This window comes from Rhinolophus ferrumequinum, chromosome 13 (assembly GCF_004115265.2).
Source record: "Rhinolophus ferrumequinum isolate MPI-CBG mRhiFer1 chromosome 13, mRhiFer1_v1.p, whole genome shotgun sequence".
In the NCBI taxonomy this organism is placed as follows: domain Eukaryota; kingdom Metazoa; phylum Chordata; class Mammalia; order Chiroptera; family Rhinolophidae; genus Rhinolophus; species Rhinolophus ferrumequinum.
In genome coordinates this window covers 27,373,062-27,395,516 of record NC_046296.1, presented here as the reverse complement: position 1 = coordinate 27,395,516, position 22,455 = coordinate 27,373,062, and the positions used below count along the sequence as shown (strand labels likewise).

The 22,455-nt window shown below is 38.0% G+C and overlaps 1 protein-coding gene across 1 annotated transcript; it reads right to left on the bottom strand.

Moving 5' to 3' along the window:
• Window positions 1-630: 630 nt before the first annotated feature.
• Window positions 631-21,078, bottom strand: FAM161A (FAM161 centrosomal protein A). Its single transcript, XM_033125626.1, has 7 exons — window positions 20,576-21,078; window positions 13,703-13,941; window positions 11,283-12,449; window positions 10,756-10,923; window positions 8,998-9,097; window positions 2,789-2,943; window positions 631-2,338 (listed from the first exon to the last, which is right to left on the bottom strand). Exons 1-7 carry the CDS (start codon window positions 20,759-20,761, stop codon window positions 2,203-2,205), a joined length of 2,151 nt encoding a protein of 716 aa, XP_032981517.1. The 5' UTR covers window positions 20,762-21,078; the 3' UTR covers window positions 631-2,202.
• Window positions 21,079-22,455: the final 1,377 nt, after the last annotated feature.

The window sequence follows — 22,455 nt, the reverse complement described above, 5'->3', positions numbered from 1 at the left end:
TTTTTTTCAATTTTTTAAAATCTCTTATTTTGTAATGTCACACACTAAAGAAATCTTTCAACTTTCAATTTGGTGGCTTTCTAAAAAAACAAAATAATGATTTTGCATAGAATGATTTGAAACTACCAGTATCTTCTAAGTTTGGCTCTGTTTTTACCACATCACTGTCTTTTAAAAAGTGGTTCACACATTATTTCTAACAAAATAATATTTAAATCACATATCTCATTTTAACAAAAGTGTTTAAAGTTAAAAATTTCTTCAGGAATATTCTGTTCTCTGCTACTATCATTTGAATAGCCTAGTTTGCAAAGAGCTTTTCCATACATCATTTCATCTAATCCACTCTTCAGCCACCCAAGATTGGTACTATTCCCAAATTTAAAGAAAAGAAAATGGAAGATTAGTCCTGAAACCAAGTCTTACACTCTCCTCATAAAACTGAGAAGGGACAGAATGAGGAGCAAATTGTTGAAAGCAAGTCACATTTAAAATGTTACAATTTATGGATTGTGTTTCACAGGTTCTCAATAAATTGGAAGGGAAATGTTTTTAATCATATGTGTACTTATTTTGAAGTAATTACAAATATAATTTAAAAACATATTCATTTATTTACTCATCCAAGCCTTTATTAAGTACCTACCATACGTATAATCCTGTGCAAAATATTAAAGGAATACAAAGATTAATTTTAAAATGGTGCCAACTCTCAAGGAGTTTACAATCTAATGATAGTGACAAATAATTTAACACAAATTGTAGGAAAGGAATTACAAGTAAACATTTGCCCCTGATTATGAAAAATCACCTGATTTCTTCATTTAAAGCATAAACTGCCAGTTGGGAAACACCACTCTTATATACACCTTCATTTGTTCATCCTCTTTAAAGGAGTTTGATTGTTTTCAGAAAAGAAAATGGGGCTGGCCTGGTGGCTCAGGTGGTTGGAGCGCCATGTTCCTAACACCAAGGTCGCTGGTTTGATCCCCACATGGCCCAGTGAGCTGTGCCCTCTACAGCTAAGATTGTGAACAGCGGTTCTCCCTGGAGCTGGGCTGCTGAGAGCTGCTGTGACCTGCCACAGGCTGCGAAGGGCTGCTGTGCCGTGTGAGTGGCTGGCAGCCATCGTGATTTGAATTTTTAAAATCTCTTAAAGAGAAAAAATGATAGATTCATAAAATCAAATTAACATGCACAGAAAGACAAAGTGTTCTGCAATATGTGAAAAGTTGGGCACAACTGGGTCTAGTATTAAAGAGTTAAATCTGAATTATTTTGGAGACTTGCCTTGGACAAGTTATTATGCACAAATTTCATCATGTATAAAACAGGGTTGATATTTATTAAGATTATAACTCAGATGCTCTAATTATTTCCATCTGTCAAAACGCAAGGTTAAACAAGAGTATAAAAACTTTTCTAATAGTTTATATGTCACAAATAATTTGGAATAAAACTAGAGATAAAAAGAAAGACTGATGACAGTGTGGATAATTTAACAGTAAACTCTCAGTGCAGAAATGAATGTAAGCTATTTTTTCTATATTTAATTACTTTTTTAAAATGGCTCAAATAAGAAACTTAAAATAACTAGTAAAACAATTTGGAGGATTCATTTTGTGAGATATATTGCAGAGAAAAAGAATGGGCAAATAGTATGGTTTTAAAATATGCTTTAAAAAATTCAGAAAATTTTTTTCAAACAAATCACCAAAGGCCAATACTTCTCTCTGCTCTCAATGCTAAGCAATTTTTCCCACGAAAAACAATGATGTATATTTTTTATGACTAATCAGTTTGTGATAGTTGTGATTCTCAAACTTTTTTTTTTTTTAAGGAGGGCACAGCTCACAGTGGCCCATGTGGGGATCAAACTGGCAACCTTGGTGCTATTAGCACCACGCTTTAACCAACTCAGCTAACTGGCCACCCCCTCAAACACTTTTTAAAAATACAAATTAAGATCAAAGTTGCAAACAGACCATATGTAGCAATTAAAAATCCTGATAGGCAAAGCCTTACTCTAACTGACCAAATGATCAATCAGCTGGATCAGCCTTTTCAGCTACAGATGACTTTGCTCAAGAGCCCTACACACCTCAGAGGGGTTTCCATCCATGTTAACACAACAAGCACAGCTGCTAACACCAGACGCTGCAAACAGCGCAGGCACAGAGAGGAAGTCCTGCTGATTCTGTTTTATTCTTCCTCAGATTTCTCTTCTCCACTCTCTTCCTCAGCTTCATCTTTTTCCTTGCAAGACTCTTGGCTGTTGGTCTCAGTGAAACAATTTTCTTCCCCATTCTCTCTTTCTTCTATTTTTTCTTCATTAAAGCTAGAGGAAGAAATTTATCAGTCTTTCAAAGGAAAAATGATTTGGTTTAAAGTAAACAAACCCTTTACAATGTATGTCACTATGTAGTCAATCTTCCTCAAGTGTATGAGCTCCAATTTATCAAGAAAACTCTACGAAGTACCAATTAGGAAAATAAATATTATTTCAAAACTTGGTTGATTTTTTTCAACTTCATTTGAAAGCATGTTATTATTTTCATTATTTATGCCAGTCGGAAATTTAAATTATTTTGCCTTTAAGACAAGCTACTTCATCACCATGTTAATATTTTGTATGTGTCAAACATGTTAAAATATCAATGTTTTATAACAGTTCACACGTATTCCACTAGGCAAAAGACCTTTTTAAAATATAGAACAGAATTTTATGCTTTCCTGCAGATAAGCATTTTTTCAGAGGTATATCATTCAGATATCTTATATACGTTACCTTTCTTTATCATCATTGAAACTTTTCATCTCTTGATTGCTGAAGGACTCAAATATTTTTCCTCTTTGGCCTTTCTTTAAAACAAACTCATCAGATATTCCTAGTGCTTTTAGGGTGTTAGAATAATGCTTTTCTGCTGCCATTCTTGCATTTTTCTATAGGAAAGACAAACCTTTTTAGATAACAAAAGATTTTAAATTTTTATTAAGAATATATGGGTTAAAAGCTCCAGTAAAAATTCAATTCAGTAATCACAGTTAGTTAAAAATATGCATACCCTCTGACCAGCAATTCCACTCCTAGGTATATACCCAGAGAAACTCCTACGTACCGTGCTTCCCCGAATAAGACCTAGCAGGACAATCAGCTCTAATGCATCTTTTGGAGCAAAAATTAATATAAGACCTGGTATATTATATTATATTATTACGTAAGACCCAGTCTTATTTTACTATATAAAATTTTTCTTATATAAATTTTGCTCCAAAAGACGCATTAGAGTTGATTGTCCAGCTAGGTCTTATTTTCGGGGAAACACGGTATGTGCCTCAGGAGACATGCATAAAAATATTCAGGGTAGTACTGTTTGTAACAACCCAAAACTGGAAACAACCACAAATATGTATCAATAGGATGGATAAATAAATTGTCTGTTCATACAACAGAGTAAAATAAAGCAATGAAAATGATTGAACTCTAGCTATACACCACAGCATGGATGGATCTCACAAACATAATACTGAGCAAAAGAAGCAAAAACACAATAGAGTACATATAATGATTCATTTACAAAAAGCTCCCAAACAGGCAAAACTATTGTTTAGGGATAGGTACACAGGTGATAAAATTGCAAAAAAAAACAAAGAAATGCTTAAGCTAGAATGGTGGTTACCTCTAGGGGAGAGGAAGTAGTGTCACACAGTTTCTGGGGTGCTGGCAGTGCTCTCTATTTGTTAACCTGGGTGGTGGCCACACGAGTTTTAATCTGTAATTATTCCTTACGCTGTACCTGTTTTATACATTTTTATGACTGCTCGAGGATATCTGGAAAAATCAGTAAGAAAATTGTTCGTATGATAGTTGTCAGAGGGTTTTTATTTTATGTACCGACTGTAATTTTTACTTTTTAGAAGCCATTATCTCTATTTCATCAAAGATAATAAAATCATCAGTGTTGTTATCTTTGTGGAGGAAACAATGGATACAGCAATAAAAACATGAATTCAGAATTAGGTTCAAATCTCCAGAACGTTCCTTTCTGGCTTTGGGGCCCATGGACGTTGTGATGACCCTCTCACAAGTCAGAAGTCATCACAGTTACTGAGACCATAGGCTTTACGGAGCCACAAGATGACGGGGGTTCACACTAGTGCCTTGGCTTTAGTCCACTTTTAGCTCCTTTGAGTGGATATGAACTAGTAGAGGGCCAAGAATTACCATCGACCTCTAACTAAAGCAAGGTGACTACAAATGGCCCAGTTCCAATGCACCAGTGGCATCCTATACTGGAAAGGGTGTGGGACAGCACCCAGGTGCTACCCCAAATGTAACAAACATGGAAACAAACAAGATGCTCCCTCTACCCCACCCTTATTTAAATGGTTTGCTTAAGGTCACAGGAATGGTAAGTGGTAGAACCAAGTCTCTTGACCCTTTCCTCCATCTTTTCCACTCCATCATGCTGCTTTCTCTAAGTGGTAGTGGTCATCCTGGAATTTGAAGGTAATCTAAAGCCTGACTTCAATGCAGTTGTCAGATAATTACCCAGTGCAGGTACTCCAGCATAATGAGGGACCACAGAATCTAGCGTTCCATGGAAGAAATCAAAATAGCAGAGACTGATTACAATGGATAAAACTATCACCAGTGCATTTTCTGACTCTGGAAAACTGAAAAAGTAGCACTCAAACTGCTAAGATGCACCCACTGTGATAACAATTTTTGGCAAAGAAAGTAAACACGGTCCAAGAGGCTATGAATACCAACAGACCAGCCTAGGAAAACTGAAAGGCATGGCAAAGTGAGAAGATGAGAACTATGCCCTAAAGACTATAAATCAGAATAAAGAAACCCCAAACCTAAATCTGAAAGCATTAAGAAAAATACATTCTGATTGAAGCAAATTAAATATAAAAGATATTAAAATACTAATCAAAATTATTGCTCATAAGCCTTCATCTGAATTTGATTTAAAGTTCAATTTAATATCTACTCAGTTAATAAACCCTGTAATTTCCAAGAAACAGGACAACATAGTTTCTTCTGTATTGGTTCACAGGCTTAATCTGTTAGGGGATAACTCAACAGCAGCAAGACACCAAGTAATAATTACAAATGAGTAATGCATACAGTTGTGAGTGAATTTATTACATAACAGCTATCAATTAGCACTAATAGTCACAGCAAAATGGACTACAAGAAAAAAATGTACTAATTTATGTTAAAACCAAAGTAATGGTGAGTCACTGCCAGTCACTCTATTTATAGAATTAATTACTTTTTAATATTTTATATCAAGGTGAATAGTATTTAATTGTTCCTAATTGAAACATTTCCCCCTTACATTTCACCATGCAAAAGAATGATAGACTATGAGATAAAAGGAACAATTAAAATATCTGTATGGTTACTTATTTTACTATCAAACACTCTAAAATAAAAAAAGGGCTTCGTTTCTTCAGGAATAACCAAAATAACAAGTGATGAAACTTTGTCTATCAGCACCCTAAACTGAAGGGAAAAAATACTTTTATAACTGTAAGTTTAGTTTATAGTAATCCTTTCATTTCTTTAATAATTACTGCTTACTTATTTTGTGACAAGCCCTCATGGGAGGTAGGGGGTATATAGGGAGAGAAAAGTGTTTTGGGAAAAGGAAACAGCATGTGAGGGCCAAAAATAGAAGAAGAAATATCAGGTATGAAACTAACCTATGTTTTCAACATTTAAAATTTCTTTATAAGTTTAATTTCATACACACTGCTTATTTTGCCACATTTTCTCTGGTGCTTAGAAACAGTGGGAATTCACAGCATGGCAAAATGGTTTATTAAGGCTGCGACTTTTCACTAATACATCAAGGTATAGTTCTCAGCATGGGCTAATACCAAAAAGAAAATGACAGACAGGTCATTTGATCATAATAGCTAAGTTTTGGTTCAACAGATGTTTATTTTATTAGCATCGCCTCTGTGCCAGATGTTGTCCTACGTGCTAGGTGCTGGGGATACAAAGATTTGACTACCATCTTTAAAAGCAACTAGTTGGAAGGAAGAGAGATCATTAGATGATTCCCACACAATATGTTAGAAGCAAAAAGAGAAGTATGCAAAGGAAAAGAACAGAGGAAAGGGCACCTAATCCAACCAGGGGAAACAATGCAAGAAGTGCTTTTACCCTAAGACGTGAAAGAGTAGAAGGAAAGATAGGAAGAGGCTCTAAGGGTATTCAGAAACAGCTGGAGAGTAAAGGGTGTACATCGTGGGGGTTGGGAGGAGTGCAGTGGTAGATGAATTAAAGAGGTTAACAGGGATCAGATCATAGAGGATTCTGTATACCATGCTAAGACTCATGGATTTATCTTCTGAGAGAAAGCAGGACAGCTTAGAGTTAAGTGTTTGGAAGCAGACTGACTTGGGTTCCAATCCTAGTTCCGTTGTTTACGAACTATAAATCTTATGAATTACTTACCTTCTTCGAACGTCAGTTCCTTCCTCTATAATATAGGAAGAACGACCTTGTAGCATTGTTTGGAGAAATCAGTGACAAGACCCCTTGATACCATTCATTGAAAATGAGAAGGAATGGAATCAGTGAGTGCATAATTGCCACTGTTATCAGGGGTGATTAATTACCTACCTAGAGTTAACATTTTCACAAGGGAATGGGAATGGCAAAGCAAAGAGATAATGGGTGGCTTTGCAAAGAACAATGTAGGAAAACCAGTCAAACCATTATATTAATTCAAATAGGAAATAATAGGTTTCACCTAGCATTTCACCGTCAGGAATGGAGAAAGGCAGATCCAAAAATTATTTAGGAAGAAATCCTTTCAGTTCTCTCAGTGACAGTTGAATGGGGAGGAAAGGTGATTCCCATTCATCTAAATAGTGGCCCAACCAGAATGGGAAATCAAAGAAAAGGATCTAGTTTGGGGCAAAATGAATGTAAGATGCCTGTGGGAAATCTGGGTCAACATATTCGTGTGCACCAGACAAGGGGACATAAAAACCTGCAGTTGGGAGCTGGAGATAACTGCTTTGAGCCAAAGTCAATCACTTTATGCTGAGTAATGTCCAACAGCTTATGATGATTTTGCCCCTTAAATTGAAACTGATGACAAAAGAAACTCACCACTTAAAATGGCAAGCACTACATATGAGTAAAATTATATCCAAATCAATAAGTAAAGGGTTTCCATAACTTTGAGAGATGGTAATATGCAGATTTACCACAATACATGTCTCTAGTCCTCAATTAGTCATTGACAAGGACCGTCCTGTAATGACACTCATCTGTCCCAGGCATGTGCTGGCAGAAAGCTCCAAATGTAACAGCTTTAAATTCATAATACAACCCCTGTAACCTTCATGACTCTGTCTATTGTTAAGCCATGTCACCCTTAGGGACCTCTCCCTTATGGGGACTAAAGAGAAGATGATCTGAAATTGACAAATCTCTCTTAAGGGAAAGATTGTAAAACTGAGTGTAAATTTAGTAAAATCAGGATTCACTGTCCAAATTATCTTTCCAATAAAAAGGAAAGCCTTTACTCAGTTAAAAAAAAACCTGATCAACAAAATGAAAAGGCAACCTACTGAATGGAGAAAATATCTGCAAACCATATATCTGATAAGGGGTTAATATCCAAAATATATAAAGAACTCATCCAAGTCAACAGCAAAAAAACAAATAATCCAATTTAAAAGTAGGCACAGGACTAGACATTTTCCCAAAGATATTCAAATGGCCAACAGGTACATGAAAAGGTACTCAAAATCATTAATCATTAGTGAAATACAAATCAAAACTAAATGAGATAAAACTTCACACTTGTTATAATGGCTATTATCAAAAAGACAAGAGAGAAATGCTGGTGAAGATGTGGAGAAAAGGGAACCCTTGTGCACTGTTAGTGGGCATGTAATTAGAACAGCCACTATGGGAAATAGTATAGTTCCTCAAAAAATTAAAAATAGAACTATCACAAGATCCAGCAACTCCACTTCTGGGTATATATCTAAAGGAAACAAAATCACTATCTTGAAGAGATAGCTATATCCGATTCATCAAAGCATTATTTACAATTGCCACGACATGGAAACAAACTAAGAGTCCACTGAAAGATGCATAGATAAAGAAAATGTGGTTTAGTTGCACTGTCAAATAAAAACCTTACAGTGGGTCCTCATCCACTTTATTCACTGGATCTGGCACCATGTGACTTCTGGCTCTTCCCCAAAGTCAAAATGACCATGAAAGGGAAATATTTTGAATTGATTCAGGACACAGAGGCAGCCATGACAGTGCAACTAAAGACACTCACGAAAGAGGATTTCCAGAACGGTGTCAGAAAGTGGCAAGAACGATGGGATAAGTGAGGGGGTGTATTTTGAGGGGGATTAATGGCAATGTGTCTTTTACTGTAATAATTTTTTTTCATTTAAACATTCACCGTATTGTTTGATCACACCTCATATATGAAGTGATGGATGTTAACTAAATTTACTATGGTAATCATTTCATGCAATTTATGTATGTCAAATCATCATGCTTAAACTTATACAGTGCTGTATGTCAGTTATATTTCAATTTAAAAAACTAGCAGAAATAAATCTGATTCAATTATCCATTTTGTTTTTCAATTCTTTAGAAACCTCCAAATCATATCAGAAAGCCACACCTTAATATTCGGCCAAGTTGGTACTAAAAAAGACCAGCCATTAAAAACAGCTTGTGAAACTATTATTTTGAAAACGACTGGATTAGCAGTAGAATCTTTATCAAGTTTATGTGCCTCATCAACAAGATTAAATGCTCAGATTTAGGCAAAAGTACTTATTTGACTGATTTGATGAAGCTGTCACAGAAATAATATATGGCAATACATTATATAACACATAAGAAAAATGGGCTGTAAATTAAAAGCTGGAGAGGTTTTAAAAAAAAAAAAAAGCTGACAATAGGTCTTAAATTCCAACAAACACAACCTGAGCAACTCTTTCAAATAGTAGTGGCCTGTTTTTTAATTTTTCTTCTCTTTCTTCCAGTTCTTGTCGATACTCTCTCATCCTTTCCTTTTCACTCTTTCTAAAAATCAAATAAAAGGGATAGAATTTTAAAAAGACGTAAGAACTTGCATATGTAACATTTAACTTAGATGACAAATCAGAAATTAAATTATGAGCATAGTTTACAGTTTACCACCATTCCTTTTCTAGACTGGTAAATTTTTATGGAATACAGAATAAAAATCCTAGGTTCTGAAAGCACACGTTTTACATCCTGGGAGCAGTCTGGGTACTTTGACTGTTCTGAAATCTTCAAGATATAATGTATTAAAGGGCTTCAAACTGGCCTGAAGAGATGACTATACTTATCTCATTTATAAGTATATAAAACCAAGAAAAATTGGTCCAAATCAAATATCGTTTCTTTAAGGAATTTCTTCTGAAAACAAGTCCTTACTTTTTTTTTATTTCCCTAAATGATATCTCTTATAGGTTGGTGGCAAAGTTAATTAAAATCGGAACAGGTCAGGGGAGAAATGGGGAGTATGGGACTATAATATATAGAGGAACAGGAACCAAAATACATAAATTCACAGAAAGTGTACTTATTATTTGGGCAAGATCCTATAATGAATTAAACTATTCTATTTTCTCTACATAAAATATACCAACTCTACCAAGATAATAAGATTTCATGGATTAGAGAAACTAATACTATAAAATGATAATTATGCTTAATTATATACAAGTTGGTATGAAAAATCCAGTTTATTTTCTAAAGATGAATAGTGTATTCCTAAGAAATTTTTTGCTTAAGTTCATCAGATTAAGGTACCTCTATGTAAATTACATTGATATACATTATAAGGAACATAAACATAATATACATTATAAAGGAATATTATTATTATATATAATATACATTTAAAAAAGAAGTACTTAAAAGCAAGTATAGATTTTGGCAGTATTTATAGATCAGATTAAAACTGAATAAATCATATTACCTGGCTTTAGGGATTATTTTTCTACTTAAGCATGAACACTTTTATGTTTATGTGCAACATAAAAATGTTCCTCTGGAACACTGGTTTTCAAACTTTGAAGAATTCCAGTGTTCTGTGAAGGGGTTCTGTGAATATTTTCATTTATCTATATTAAAACTAACAAAATGCAACACATACCACTAAATATTAACACACGTGTTAATCAAAATATTACATAATTGATGTTAATTAACACCAGTGTGTTAATTTGTGTCATGAGATTTCATGCAAACCTTAGAACAAAGCTCTTTGACATATCTGTTTATTGAAGAATATTCTGAGGTTACATGGCAAACTGTTAAAAAAAGAGCTTTATCTGTGTGAATCAAGATTTTTCTCAATATTATACTGTGCAATCAATAACAATATAAAGAAAAAGATTAGATGCTGATATGAGATTATATTAACTCTGTCCACAATATAAAATGTTTCTGTTCATCAACATGGCTTCATGGTCCTCACCATCAGAGGTGTGAGTATATATGTTGGTCCTCACCATGCGGTGAGTGAGTGAAGTGAATATGAGCGTGTGAATGTGTGTGAGCATGTTGAGTATAAGTAACTGACAGTAACTTGAATCCAGAAACTAAAATACTAATAGTATTCTTCATCTTTCCATATATTGGTATCTACTGATTAAAAAAAGAAAGTTTGAAAACCAATGATCTGGAGGTTCAGGATTCTTTCATGATACCTGAGAGATTTTATTCTGGATTTAGACATTTGAGCTAAACTTTGATGGGAGTCATAAGCCTTAGACCGGGTTGTCAGGAGTTTCTGCAATCCTTTCATTCTTTGCTTCTGCTTAGATAGGATCCGATTTCTCTCTTCTTCCAACATTTTCTTTTCCTCCAGTGATCTCCTGAGGGCAACAAACTAAGGCTTAATTCACTTTAAGCCAGTGAGAATGTTGCTTAGCAAAGATTTAACACAGGATAATTCAAAGGTTGAAAAGAGGCAACTTTTTTCAGAAGGATCTGACTTTGTGAAATTGGAAATCAATAGGCAGACTATAACCTTTTCTATCCCCAAAGTTTCATAAAATGGAAAACACATTTCTTAGAATACCCTCTGGCAAAATATTCTGTATTATATAGTAAAATATATTACCAGCTATAATAATTTCTTCATATTTTCAAATTCACGAACATAAAATCAATCACACTGCATATACTATTATAGCAAGCATAAGTCTGTCAGTACCGTAAACTAATTCTTTACCTTGTGGCTTGTTCTCTGCCTCTGGAAGATACTGTAGGCATCGGAGGGTTGCAGTTACAAGACACACGCTTTACACTTGCACTTCTTACTGGTGACTTGTGCCTTGGAGACAGATAAGGCCAATGTGTTTCTTTTAAATTTTCTTCATCTGCTTCAATGTCTGCCAAAATGTTCTCTCTTTTAGTGTCTGCATGTGAGGCTGCATGAAGATCAGGTGGTTTACAGACAGTGAGGAGATTTGGACACTTCTGTTCAGAGGGGTGTTTCTGACATTTCCCAGGAAAGTTTCCAAAATCAGCAGTCTGGCACTTAGCCTTCTGTTTATAGTCCAACTTTTCAGCCTGTTCAGGACACTTGGGCTTCCTTGCAGCACAACCTCTGGGAGTTGGTCTACAAGGCAGAGATGAATCTGTTAAAAGCTCCTGGGCTCTCAGCTGTGCCCCAGTGTTTCTACAGAGCTCTTCTTCTTTTGACCTGTCACTGGTAGTTGAACCATAAGTAGATCGAGGTATAGGTCTGGCTTTAAATCGATTTGTTTTCTTTTTAGACTTAAAAAGGTCTCTCAGCTGCTTTTCTCGGATTGCTTGTTTCTGTTCCTCCCTTGCAATAAACTTAAATGGTTTTTGTGAGGCCAAAAGAGCTTCTTTGTTTTTCTCCTTCATAGTTCTCCTCCGTTCTTCATTTCGCTTGACTATGTCATAATAAAGAGGGAGAAAGACGAATGCTGGAACCGGATTGGCTCGGAATTTTTTCTTACACTCTGAATCTTCTTCTTGTTTTTTGAGTAGTTTGTGTACTATTTCAATATCTGATTTAGATTTCATGTTCTCTTCTTTTTTCTTCTGTTCTCTAATCATCATTTGGAAAGGCTCAGGTACTGTAATTTTTGGCACCCATTCTTTTGGTTTCTTTTTTGTTTTTTTAAACACTGGGAAGTCACCATCTTCACACTGAATATAATCTCTAACAGAAAAATTTGTCCACATGTTGTTGATGAGCTCCTTAGCATAGGTCATCATTCTGTTTTTCTCAGGATATTCCTTTTCTAAGTTGGGCATCTCATCTTCAGAGGAACTCAGTGTCAAGGAGGAAGAATGACCCAAATCAGGCTCTGAAAGTGATGTCACTAAGGAGACACGGTGACAGGAGTTCTTTTCTGATACAGACCTAAGTGAGAAGAATAATTAGGATACACTCTCAGTTGTATGTGACCAAATATAAAAATTAAGAATTATACATTTTCTTAGATCAAGGTATAATCAGAAGATAGGAGCTGAACAGGGCTTGTAAAAATTACGTATTACTTTTATTTTGGAATAGAGCTGGAAGATGCCTATAAATTATCTAATTCGACACCCTCACTTTACAGGCGAGGAACCTGAGACAGCTGAGGTTCCTCATGTCTCTAACCTCTATTGAATTCTCCACACGATTTCCAGAGTCAGCATCTTAAAACATACATCTGATCACATCACTCCCCTTCTTGAAACTTTTCCATGATTTGTCATTGTTATAAAGTCAAGTATAGATTGTAAAGCACTTCCAGATCAGCCCCTGCCCACCTTTCCCATTGCACCTCTCGCCTGTCCCTATTCCCTCGTCACCATTCTTAAGTCATATGCAATCACACACACCATGATTTCTCAAGCTGCCATGCCTTTGCACATGTGGTTTCTGCTGCCTAGAAGGCCACTCCTTGCTTCCTGCATATGCTGCAGCCATTCCTCCTTCGAGACTGAACTCAGATATGACACTTCAGTAGAAAATCCTGCTTGTGTCCCTCCACTGACATCTTGACACGATTAACTGCTTCTTCCTCTGTCTCCATAGCACTGTTACATCATGTTTATTACCATTTTGGTTCTCAGCTAGTCTCGGAGATCCTTGAGGGCATCTTGATTTTGACTCCTCAGCGTCCAGGTGAGGTCTGGCACACAGGAGGTGCTCAATCAGTGCTGACCAACTGGATGAGTTAAGGGACTTGCCTCAAGTTTCAAAATAAGCGACTTTATAGCAGAAATGGGTCTTGAAATTATAGACTATTTTGAAAACTTGAATCAGATTTATGTCTCAGTCCTCAACTCTGTGTACCATATCTTTAATGAGCAAGTGTTAATCCACATATTATAAAGGGCTTTTAAAATTAAATTTTAATAGTCATCATTTAAATGGCCCAGACTAAATATTCTGCTAATGTCTACAGTTCTATGAATAATAGGTCAGAGAGAAAAGACCAAATGGCCACCAAATGACCCTCAAAACAAGAAGTCATTAAACATTTTAAATAAAATCCCACTTCCATATATCACTAAAAGTACAAAAGGATACTTGAGAGAAAATATTCTGAAATAATTTTGTTCTGCACTTTTAAGTATACATTTTATTTTACAGTCCACAAATAACATTATGTACAAACTTACGTGGAAGAGACACTAGACGGTTCTTCCCTGATGATCAGTGGTCGAACTTCCTTTAAATTTAATTTATTCTGGTACATTTTCTCTAACTTTGCCATAGTTTCCATGTGGGCAGCCTTCAGCTCCTCTAGTTTCCTGAAATATTCTTCATTGGAGTAGTAAATATCAGAAAAGTCCATGAGGTCCTCACAGCTGATATGTGTTTGTTCCTCCACCCCAGAAACATTGGTGTTAAAATCAGCCTGATAGAAGGAACAAACCTGTTATATGGTATCTGGAAGTGAAAGACAAATGAAGTTAACACTGAATCCCAATGCTGCTTCTTACCTGTAGGCTGCATACATATATACTAATGGATTATAAGTTACTTGTGGGCTGAAGTACATTTTCCCCTAATGACATTGCATTAAGAATGAGAGACAGAGAGACCAAGTTGCCAGAAAATAAATGCTATTTAATCCTTTTATAAAGGATGGTTAGATTCCCAGAACACAGTACATTATAATAGGATAGAACCAAACCCTTTATAAAGAGCCTCTTTCTGAGTTGTAAGTTTTAACTGAGATGAAGAACACTGTTCTTCCTGCTACAAACCAAGCAACCACAACCCAACACCCTCCCCCAGCTGGGCTCCTGCAGTGTACACCAACGCTGTGCCAGTGGAGAGAAGATAGGGGAATGGGGGAATGAGGGCAGGAGAATGGAGGGAACAAAGTTCTCAGTGGCTCATCAAGAAGCCAGAGAGAAGCCCTCCTGGATGTCCAGGGGAGAGCTCAGGAGGGAGTACAAGGGTGTGGAAGGAGATGGGAGGGACTTTCAGAACAGCCATTCCTGTGGGTAACAAAAGCAGTAGCTCCACTGGGTGGCAGGGCCTTTGATAGTGAAAAGAGAACAAGAGTAGTATAGTGTAGTTATAATGTGTAGTTATTCTATATATAGATCAGGTCTGGAAGGGTCTGACTGATCTTCTTCCCTCACTCCTTTCATATTCCTTTCATAGTTCTTTTAATTGAAGCAACTATAGAGGTAAAATCCCATTCTCTCCATAAATATAGAAATTTTAATATTCTCTCAGCTGAGAGACAGTTGAAGTTATTTATGGTACTATGCATATGATACTATGCGTGGTCAGGCTGCTGACCATGGTCTTAAATTTAGCCTACTGCCCAAAGTAGATTCAAAATGAAAACAGCATATTTGCCATAGAAAATTAATAGACCCAATCTGATAAGACACTAGGAAATAAATCTGAGGAGCTTCTCCCAACAGGAAAACTCAGAAAAGTCAATTGTATATAATAGTTGTAGAAATGGTGTTTTAAAAATGGGCTAAAAACAGTATACAAGAGGCCAGTGTTGTACCACTTGAGATAACTTTGAGAAACAAATGAAGGAAAACAAGTTTTCTTCAGTAGAACTGATATGCAGAAACTATGACTCAGAGAATTGCTTTATTGTCATATAACTCAATTAAGAGGATTTTCTGATATCTTCTATTTCTATATATGCTCCTCACCATTACCTGATCTGTGGGGATGAATACTTTGTTAACTTCCTCATTCATTAAATATTTAGGGACACCCAGCATTTAGCTAGCTGCTGAAGGATACAAATCAGATAAAAACTCCACCTTTGAGAAGTTTCCAACTAGTTTAGGAGAGGACGTGTACATAAATAATGGACAGAGCTCCTCATTCCATGAGCTGCTCCCCGCTGAGCAGGGAGACAAATGAGTAACCATGTATATCGCAATGTCAGCCTCCATGAGAGCTCAGAGAAAGAATGCCTAATACTGATGGGGGAGGCAGAATTTGCAGAGGTGAGGCAGACTGGAAATATAAAGTTGGATAATGACAAAGTTTGTAAGATTAGGGAAGCAATGAAAAACAAAGAAATCCAAGGCACAGTGCTAGAACATTCATCATATGTTACCTCAGGATGATGCAACTGGCATACTCTGTTCTTGATGAGGAAACTAAGGCTCGGAAGATTTAGGTGACCTGCCTTCACGCACAGAGCTAACCAGTAGCAGAGCTGGGATTTACTCCAAATCCCAAGTGTTAGGCTCTAAAGACACACCGCACTCCTCCGAAGGGCAGGATAGGTTTTTAAGAAGCAATAGGAGGAATAAGCATGACGTGCTCAGAGACGTAAAAAGTCTGAGTAGGGGTGGGAAATGGTGTATATGGAGCACAAATGTACAGCTAAGAAAAATACTAAGTTTCCAAGAGAAGAGGACAGTTATTTCCTCACAAAGGACTTAATCATTCAGAGAAATACTAGCTGCCCTAAAGAAGTATATTCTAAGTATTAAGGAAAGGGCTTATTCTCCAAAAATTATAACTAAAACAGGGAGGATATGCAAAAGAAATGTTTTTAGGCAGAAGTATCCATGTGCTCTCCATTCATTCTTTTAGAACATCCCTAAAAGAAGGTCTTATAACAATCATTTTCACAAAAAGGATAAAATTTATTTGGACCTAGAAAACTGTTTGAAAAAGATATAGAAGGATGAGTAGTAGCTTCTGAAGAGATGTGGCAGGTCTGAGAAATTATACTTATGCACTGACTTCTGACAGTATCCATTCCGTTTCTGCTTAATACTGTTAACACTAGCCTGAACTGTTCAGATAAACTGATGCCACAGTGTTTTACCTAAAACAGATGCATGGTTAATAACTGACTTCCAACTCTAATTGCATCTTTAATTGTCTCCACACAGAAGAAAACATTTTAGTAGATCAGATAACCTAGACCAAGTAGACTATTTTCCAAGAGCCTAAAATAGCACCCTTTCCCTTTAAAAGCCTTTGGCTTTTTGTGGAATGTTTTACTTGCAGCCACTAGATTAGTGGATAATCTTCCCTAGATTGGCTTGACCCATTTAGATGATGACTCCTTCCAGCACATATGCTTCATTAGTGATCAGCAGTCATAATTATTTGTGGTGTAGGGTATCTAGTATCATCTACAATTCTGGAATTATTATTAAAATTTTTTTTTCTTTGAAAGGATTTGTAAGGAATGAGGCGGGTCTACATGTGCTAAAATGGGTAAGCCCTCAATAAATGATAAGAGAAAAAAAGCAAGCTGCAAAACAATATGTATATATAAAATGCCACCATATATTAAATTATTATGTACACAGGAGACAGGAAAAAGCCCAGAAGAATATATCGGTTTCAAAACAGTGGCTACTGATAGGGGGGAGGAGGGCCCCAGACTTTCTTTTTGGGGGGAGAGGTGTTAAAAGGGCCTAAGCCTTATTTGTAACATTTGAAATTTTAAAAGGAGAATGTGTTCAGTATTACTTCCATAATTAAAATATATAACTTTAAAAAAAAGAAAAAGACTGTTTTGTGAATATTAGTACTAAATTAAAACTGAACAATCTCTAATGACTATTTGGTCTGCCTCGCACCTCCCGTATTACTTCTGGAAGGTGGCTCTCACCCCACAGCAATACTGCGGTACCTTTTCCTTGCTCTTCAACCTGCTCCTGCCCCACCCCGCAACTGCACACGATAACTCTTTTAAGAAAACAGAAACCATCAGAGAGGGAAGTTCCCTCATCTTCCTATCCATAAAACTGCCTGCTTTTGTGCCCCTTTTCTCCTTTCCTCCTGCTTCAGGGATGAAATGTCCCTTCTCTTAACAGCATTTGACCCTGTCATCATGAAAACCAATGAATGGGGGATTTCCACACTCCTGTGATAATCCTTTTACTACTATAACTGGTCCTTAATCTCTTTTGTCTCCTTTTTCTCTACCTGACTGTTCATGGTGAGGTTTTTAAAAGAGTTCTATGCAAGGCCCCTTCTCTTCTTTCTCTGCACTCTCTCTAAGTGATTTTATCCATTCTCATTGTTTCAAAAATGCTAAAACCTCCCAGATAGAAATCTCCAATTCAGACCCCACAAGACTACTGTTTCCCAACTACTTCTTACACATTTCTACTTGGTAGTTTCATAGGCATCTCAAAATTACCATGTTCAAAACTGAAAACCTTGATTCCCACTCAGCTTCCAACTCATTGCTCCCAAGTTATCCCCAGTTCAGTAAATGGCCCTTACTTTCCATGCAGCTGGTCAAACCAGAAACCTGGGAATGAGCATTCTTCATTTCTTCGTCTTCCTTTGCTTTCACGTCCAATCTTTAACAGTGATTCCTATCCATTCTAGAGAAATCTGTCCACTTTTTGCCATCTTCCGTAGACTCTAAGTCCATGCCACTACCTATAACACCTGAATTACTGCAACAGCCTCCTAACCATCTTCTTACTTCTGCTTTGTCAAGCCCACCAATCATTCTCCACAAAGCCACAGAGTCATATTTTAAAAATATAACTAGGAATATGTCAGATCTCTTAAAAGTCTTCAAGGACCACCCACCTACAATAAACACTCAACTCCTTACTTGGTCAAATAAGGCCCTGAACGAGCAGGCCCTGCTGACCTCGCCAACCTACTCTCTTCCCCTCTCCCTTTCTTCCCCTCACTCTTTCCCAGTCTTGTTGGTTTTCTTTCAGATCCTTAATCATACAAAGCTTTTCCTATCTCACGGCCTCTGCATATGCTGTTCCCTCTGCCTGGAATGTTTTTCCCACCCCTACTCTTCAAATGGCTACTTTTTTTCATTTATCAGACATTGACCTAAATGTTAACTCATTTAAATAGGTTCCCTCCTACTTCTTTTAAAAATCATAGTAACCTGTTAATTTCTTTTCCAAAATTTCCCATCTTATGTTCATTGTTCATTTTTCTTTATTATGTAGCCTCCCCACCAGACTGGAAGCTCTGCAATGATGAGAGCTATGTTTGCTTCATTCACCACTGAAGAGTCAGTGACTAGCTCAATATTTAATTTTAATAAATGCTCAATATTTGATTTTGAAAAAGAGAGAGAGAGAGACCCCATTAGGAAACTCAGTGAAATTTTAACTGTGGAAATTTTAACTGCTATACCTGTGTCATCATCAACCATGTAACAAAGCCTATGAACTGATATCTCCAGCTGAGGCTAGGTTCAAGGAACATGCCTCAGTGCCCAGTATGGGCAGTCTTGCAAGGGGTAGGGGGGCTTTGGCAAACGGAAGAGGCCTACTATGACAGTTGGTTCTCTAATCAATCTTGTGTGATGGCTATGGTATCTGAGTTTACTACATTTTATAGATGACAAAGTTGAGCCAAATTAACCTTTAAAAATCAAGGTGCAGACCCAAGCCAGCTTGGCTCCCGCACTCTCTTTCCTGCCTTTTCAGTGCTTTTTTCCCCACCCCAGTATCCTCTGGTTATCAGGCAATAAGGAGCAGATTGTCCAGGTTTGCTTTTGGGTCCTTCAAGTGTAGTGGTCACAAACAGTGTCAAATTGATAAGACTTAACTTCCTTTTTTGGGGGGAGGGAGGTGTAGGATTCTGTCCCTTTGAAACTAATCTCTCTGAAAGTAATTAAGTTTCTAATACAAATTTGCAGTTTGATAAGGCATTATGGAAGTATACTGCAACTATAGAAATAACTGACTCCTCTACCACAGCAATCCAAAATAGAATTTAATCTTTGGGCAGGTTGTTCAAATGACAGTCTCACTGGCAGTAGTTATTATTATTACTAATTTATACAAACTGTTATTTAGATACGACACACATTCTCTCATTTGGTTCTCATAATATCCCAGTGAGGCAAGAAAGAGAGACAATTATTATAGTTCTTTTACAGATACAGAAACAGAGATTGAAGGAAATTACATCTTAATGTCATCTAGCAAATAGCAGAGAATGGGTCATATAATCAGGACTCCAAATACTCCATTCAAATTTTTTTCCTCCATCACTTTGTCTCCTTTCTTGGCTACTAAAGTTGTGTTGAAGGAAAACTTTATCATGAATGAAACTGGCCCTTAGACTCACTCTGGTTCATGTTCAGGGTCTGAATAAGCCTTACTCTGGATAACCTCTAATAATTTACATCTGTTGGTGAAATGCTGACCATAAAAGGTGTTGCTACAGATTTTCTGATTAACGGTTTTAGTATAGTTTAAAGAGATTAGAATTCCAAAATATCTACTGATTTCTATTAGCCCTGTAGACCATAATGTTTTGTATCTGAGAGGCTTGGGCAAATAGTATTAAGAATCTTTAACTGGAGATTTATAGCTGCAGGTAGATAGTTAAAATTCAATGTTTCTATATTTTAAGGGAATAGCACAGATGGCAGTCTTGGCCCTCTACCTGGTGGACAGGTGTTCAGGACACACATGACACTGAAAAGTATCAGTGAAAAGGCTGTCTCAAGCCAACCTGAAAAGGCATTTAGGAAATACTGGGTCTTCAGTAATTTGCTTCTCTGGATGCTTAACTACTATATCTGTGTCTGATGTATCCACTGAACATTTGATGGTTTTAAATATCGCCTCTTATGTATCGAGTTAAGATGCACTAATAACCAAGATCTTAAGGTGACAACAAAACACACTTCTGACAGTACAGTTGATTCGCCTGAGTTTTATAGATTATCCTCTATGGGGGTAGATCAGTCTTCCCCGAGTCAAAAATTAAAGGGAATATCTACTTCTGATAGATGCTGGAGAATAAGGACTAAGGTTCTGTACTTTGCACTCTAGTCTAAACAGAGTGAAGTAAACGCTAAGAAATTTTTACAACAGTCTCTTTGGTGAAAATTAGAAGACTTTTCAACGCCTCGCCCGGTTTTGAGGGGTTTTCATGGGGCCAGAAAGAAGGTGCTGTGCCAGGATAACCGGATAGGGAGGATCTGGGCAGGGCGCCGCGTTTCCCAGCACGTCGCTCAGCCCAGCGGGGAGGTCGACCGGCCTGCACCCAGCCAGCGCCCAACCCTAGCCCACGTCCCGCCCCTACATTACCAGCGCCCGCGCCGGCCGCACCGCCTCCTCCCGCTCTTCCTGTTTCTCCTCCTCCAAGGCCGCTGCCGCCAGAGCCTCTAACGGGTCTTCGCGTTGGTACTGGGCCACCCGCACCCAGGTGTTGGGATTTACCGGGGTTTGGAGACTGGAAGACTCCAGCTCCGCCGCTGGGTGCGAGGCGGCCATCAGCTCGCCGCCGAGGCCTGAGCGCCCGCGCCGAGCCGGGGCTGGGAAGCTGGCGCGGCCTCTAGCTACCTGGCGACTCCCTGCTTGGAGTGGGCGGTTACTAGGGGCACGGTAACTAGGGACGCTACAAGGGCCGCGAGGGGCCAAAAGTTACTGAAAATCCTCGCACGCTGCAGGAGTTTCAAGGCGGGCGCTTCCTGGATGATGGGAGTTAGAACTGAGTCTCTGCTGGTTTATTGGAGGGTTGGCAGGCAGAACAGGGCATCGCTTCCCCAGCTTCGCGCCTCACCGCCTAAACGCAGACTTCTCACATTATACTAATAAAACAACTCGTTTTGTAAATAAAGAAAACAGCGCCTTTTCATTCATTGAACTAACATGTTAAAAGAAGACGGCGGCGTTAGAGGAAAGCAGGGGATATTATTGTGTGGGGTCTCAGAACAGTGGCAAGGTTTGCATCCTGCTACCTAACATGGCTTCCCTAACATGGAGTCAGAGAATGGAAAAGAGTGCGGTATTTTACTTTGATTGACTTGAGAGCTACCAGAAATCGACCAATCCAAAGAAGGCTGCGAGGTACGCGATTTTTCTTGGTCTGACCAATAAAAGCCCAGAGTTGGGTGGGGCCTAGCCCACCCACCAGTGAGTGACAATGTAGGTGTTCGCTGCTTGGTTTAAATAACTTTATAGTGGTGGTGGAGGTCGCGAGCTCCCAACAGTAACCAGAGACACACCACATCTCCATCTCATCCCATTAACATTTCCCACTGGAGATTTGGGCGCTTCAAACGGCACCTCCCTTCTAAGCCACGTGGCTGTTAAGAGAGGCCTAGCCTGAAAATAGCAGACATGGTGCAGCCTCAGCCACCTGCTACCTAAGCCCCCACTTCCTGAGGCTGAGGCTGTTGTAACTTTCCCTCTCTGTTCTCCAGCCTCCTCCTGCCTCCAGCTCCATAACCGGCCATGGACCATCACCACCATAAAGTTAGTGTGCAGCATGTGCTGTCTAGAACTCAACTCTGAGATCTGAGCCCTTCTTACCAAGCCTTTCTTGTTCACAGGTCTGGTGTGTGAGCACCTGCAAAATCCCCCCCACTCCCCCACCTCCTTAAGCTGCCCTTGGTTTGAGCTGAAGTGTGCTTCTCACACTGAACAAATACTGGCTCAATTCGGAGCAGAAGCCAGAGTTGAAAGCACATGAGGTATGGATGCCCCAAGTGACCATAGTGGGGACTTCCAGTCATTCACATGCAGCTGGTTCTGTGGCTGCATGTGCCTGTCTTGGGATTTGGTATAAGCCCGACCCCAAAACAGCAAGATGTGTCTACATGTTGAAGCACTACAAAAGACTAGGCAAGGATAGGCAAGAATAGGATTAGATAGGAATAGAATAGAACATGTTGTGTATGTATGTAGAAGAGCTCATAAGTTTCCATTCACCAGCAATATTCTAAATTTATATATACCTAATAACATAGCTTCAAAGCATATAAAGCAGAAGTGGACATGTCATGCAAGGTGGCATGTGGGGTCCCTGGTACCGCTCGCCACATAAGAATGCAGGATATGGTGAGGCCAAAAAGGAGCCATAGATAGTGGAGTCATACCACTATATTCTCGCTGGCAGCTGGGTTGGAGACACAGGAAACAGGATCCACACGATCTGCAACCTTCCGTCCACTTCTCTGCTAACC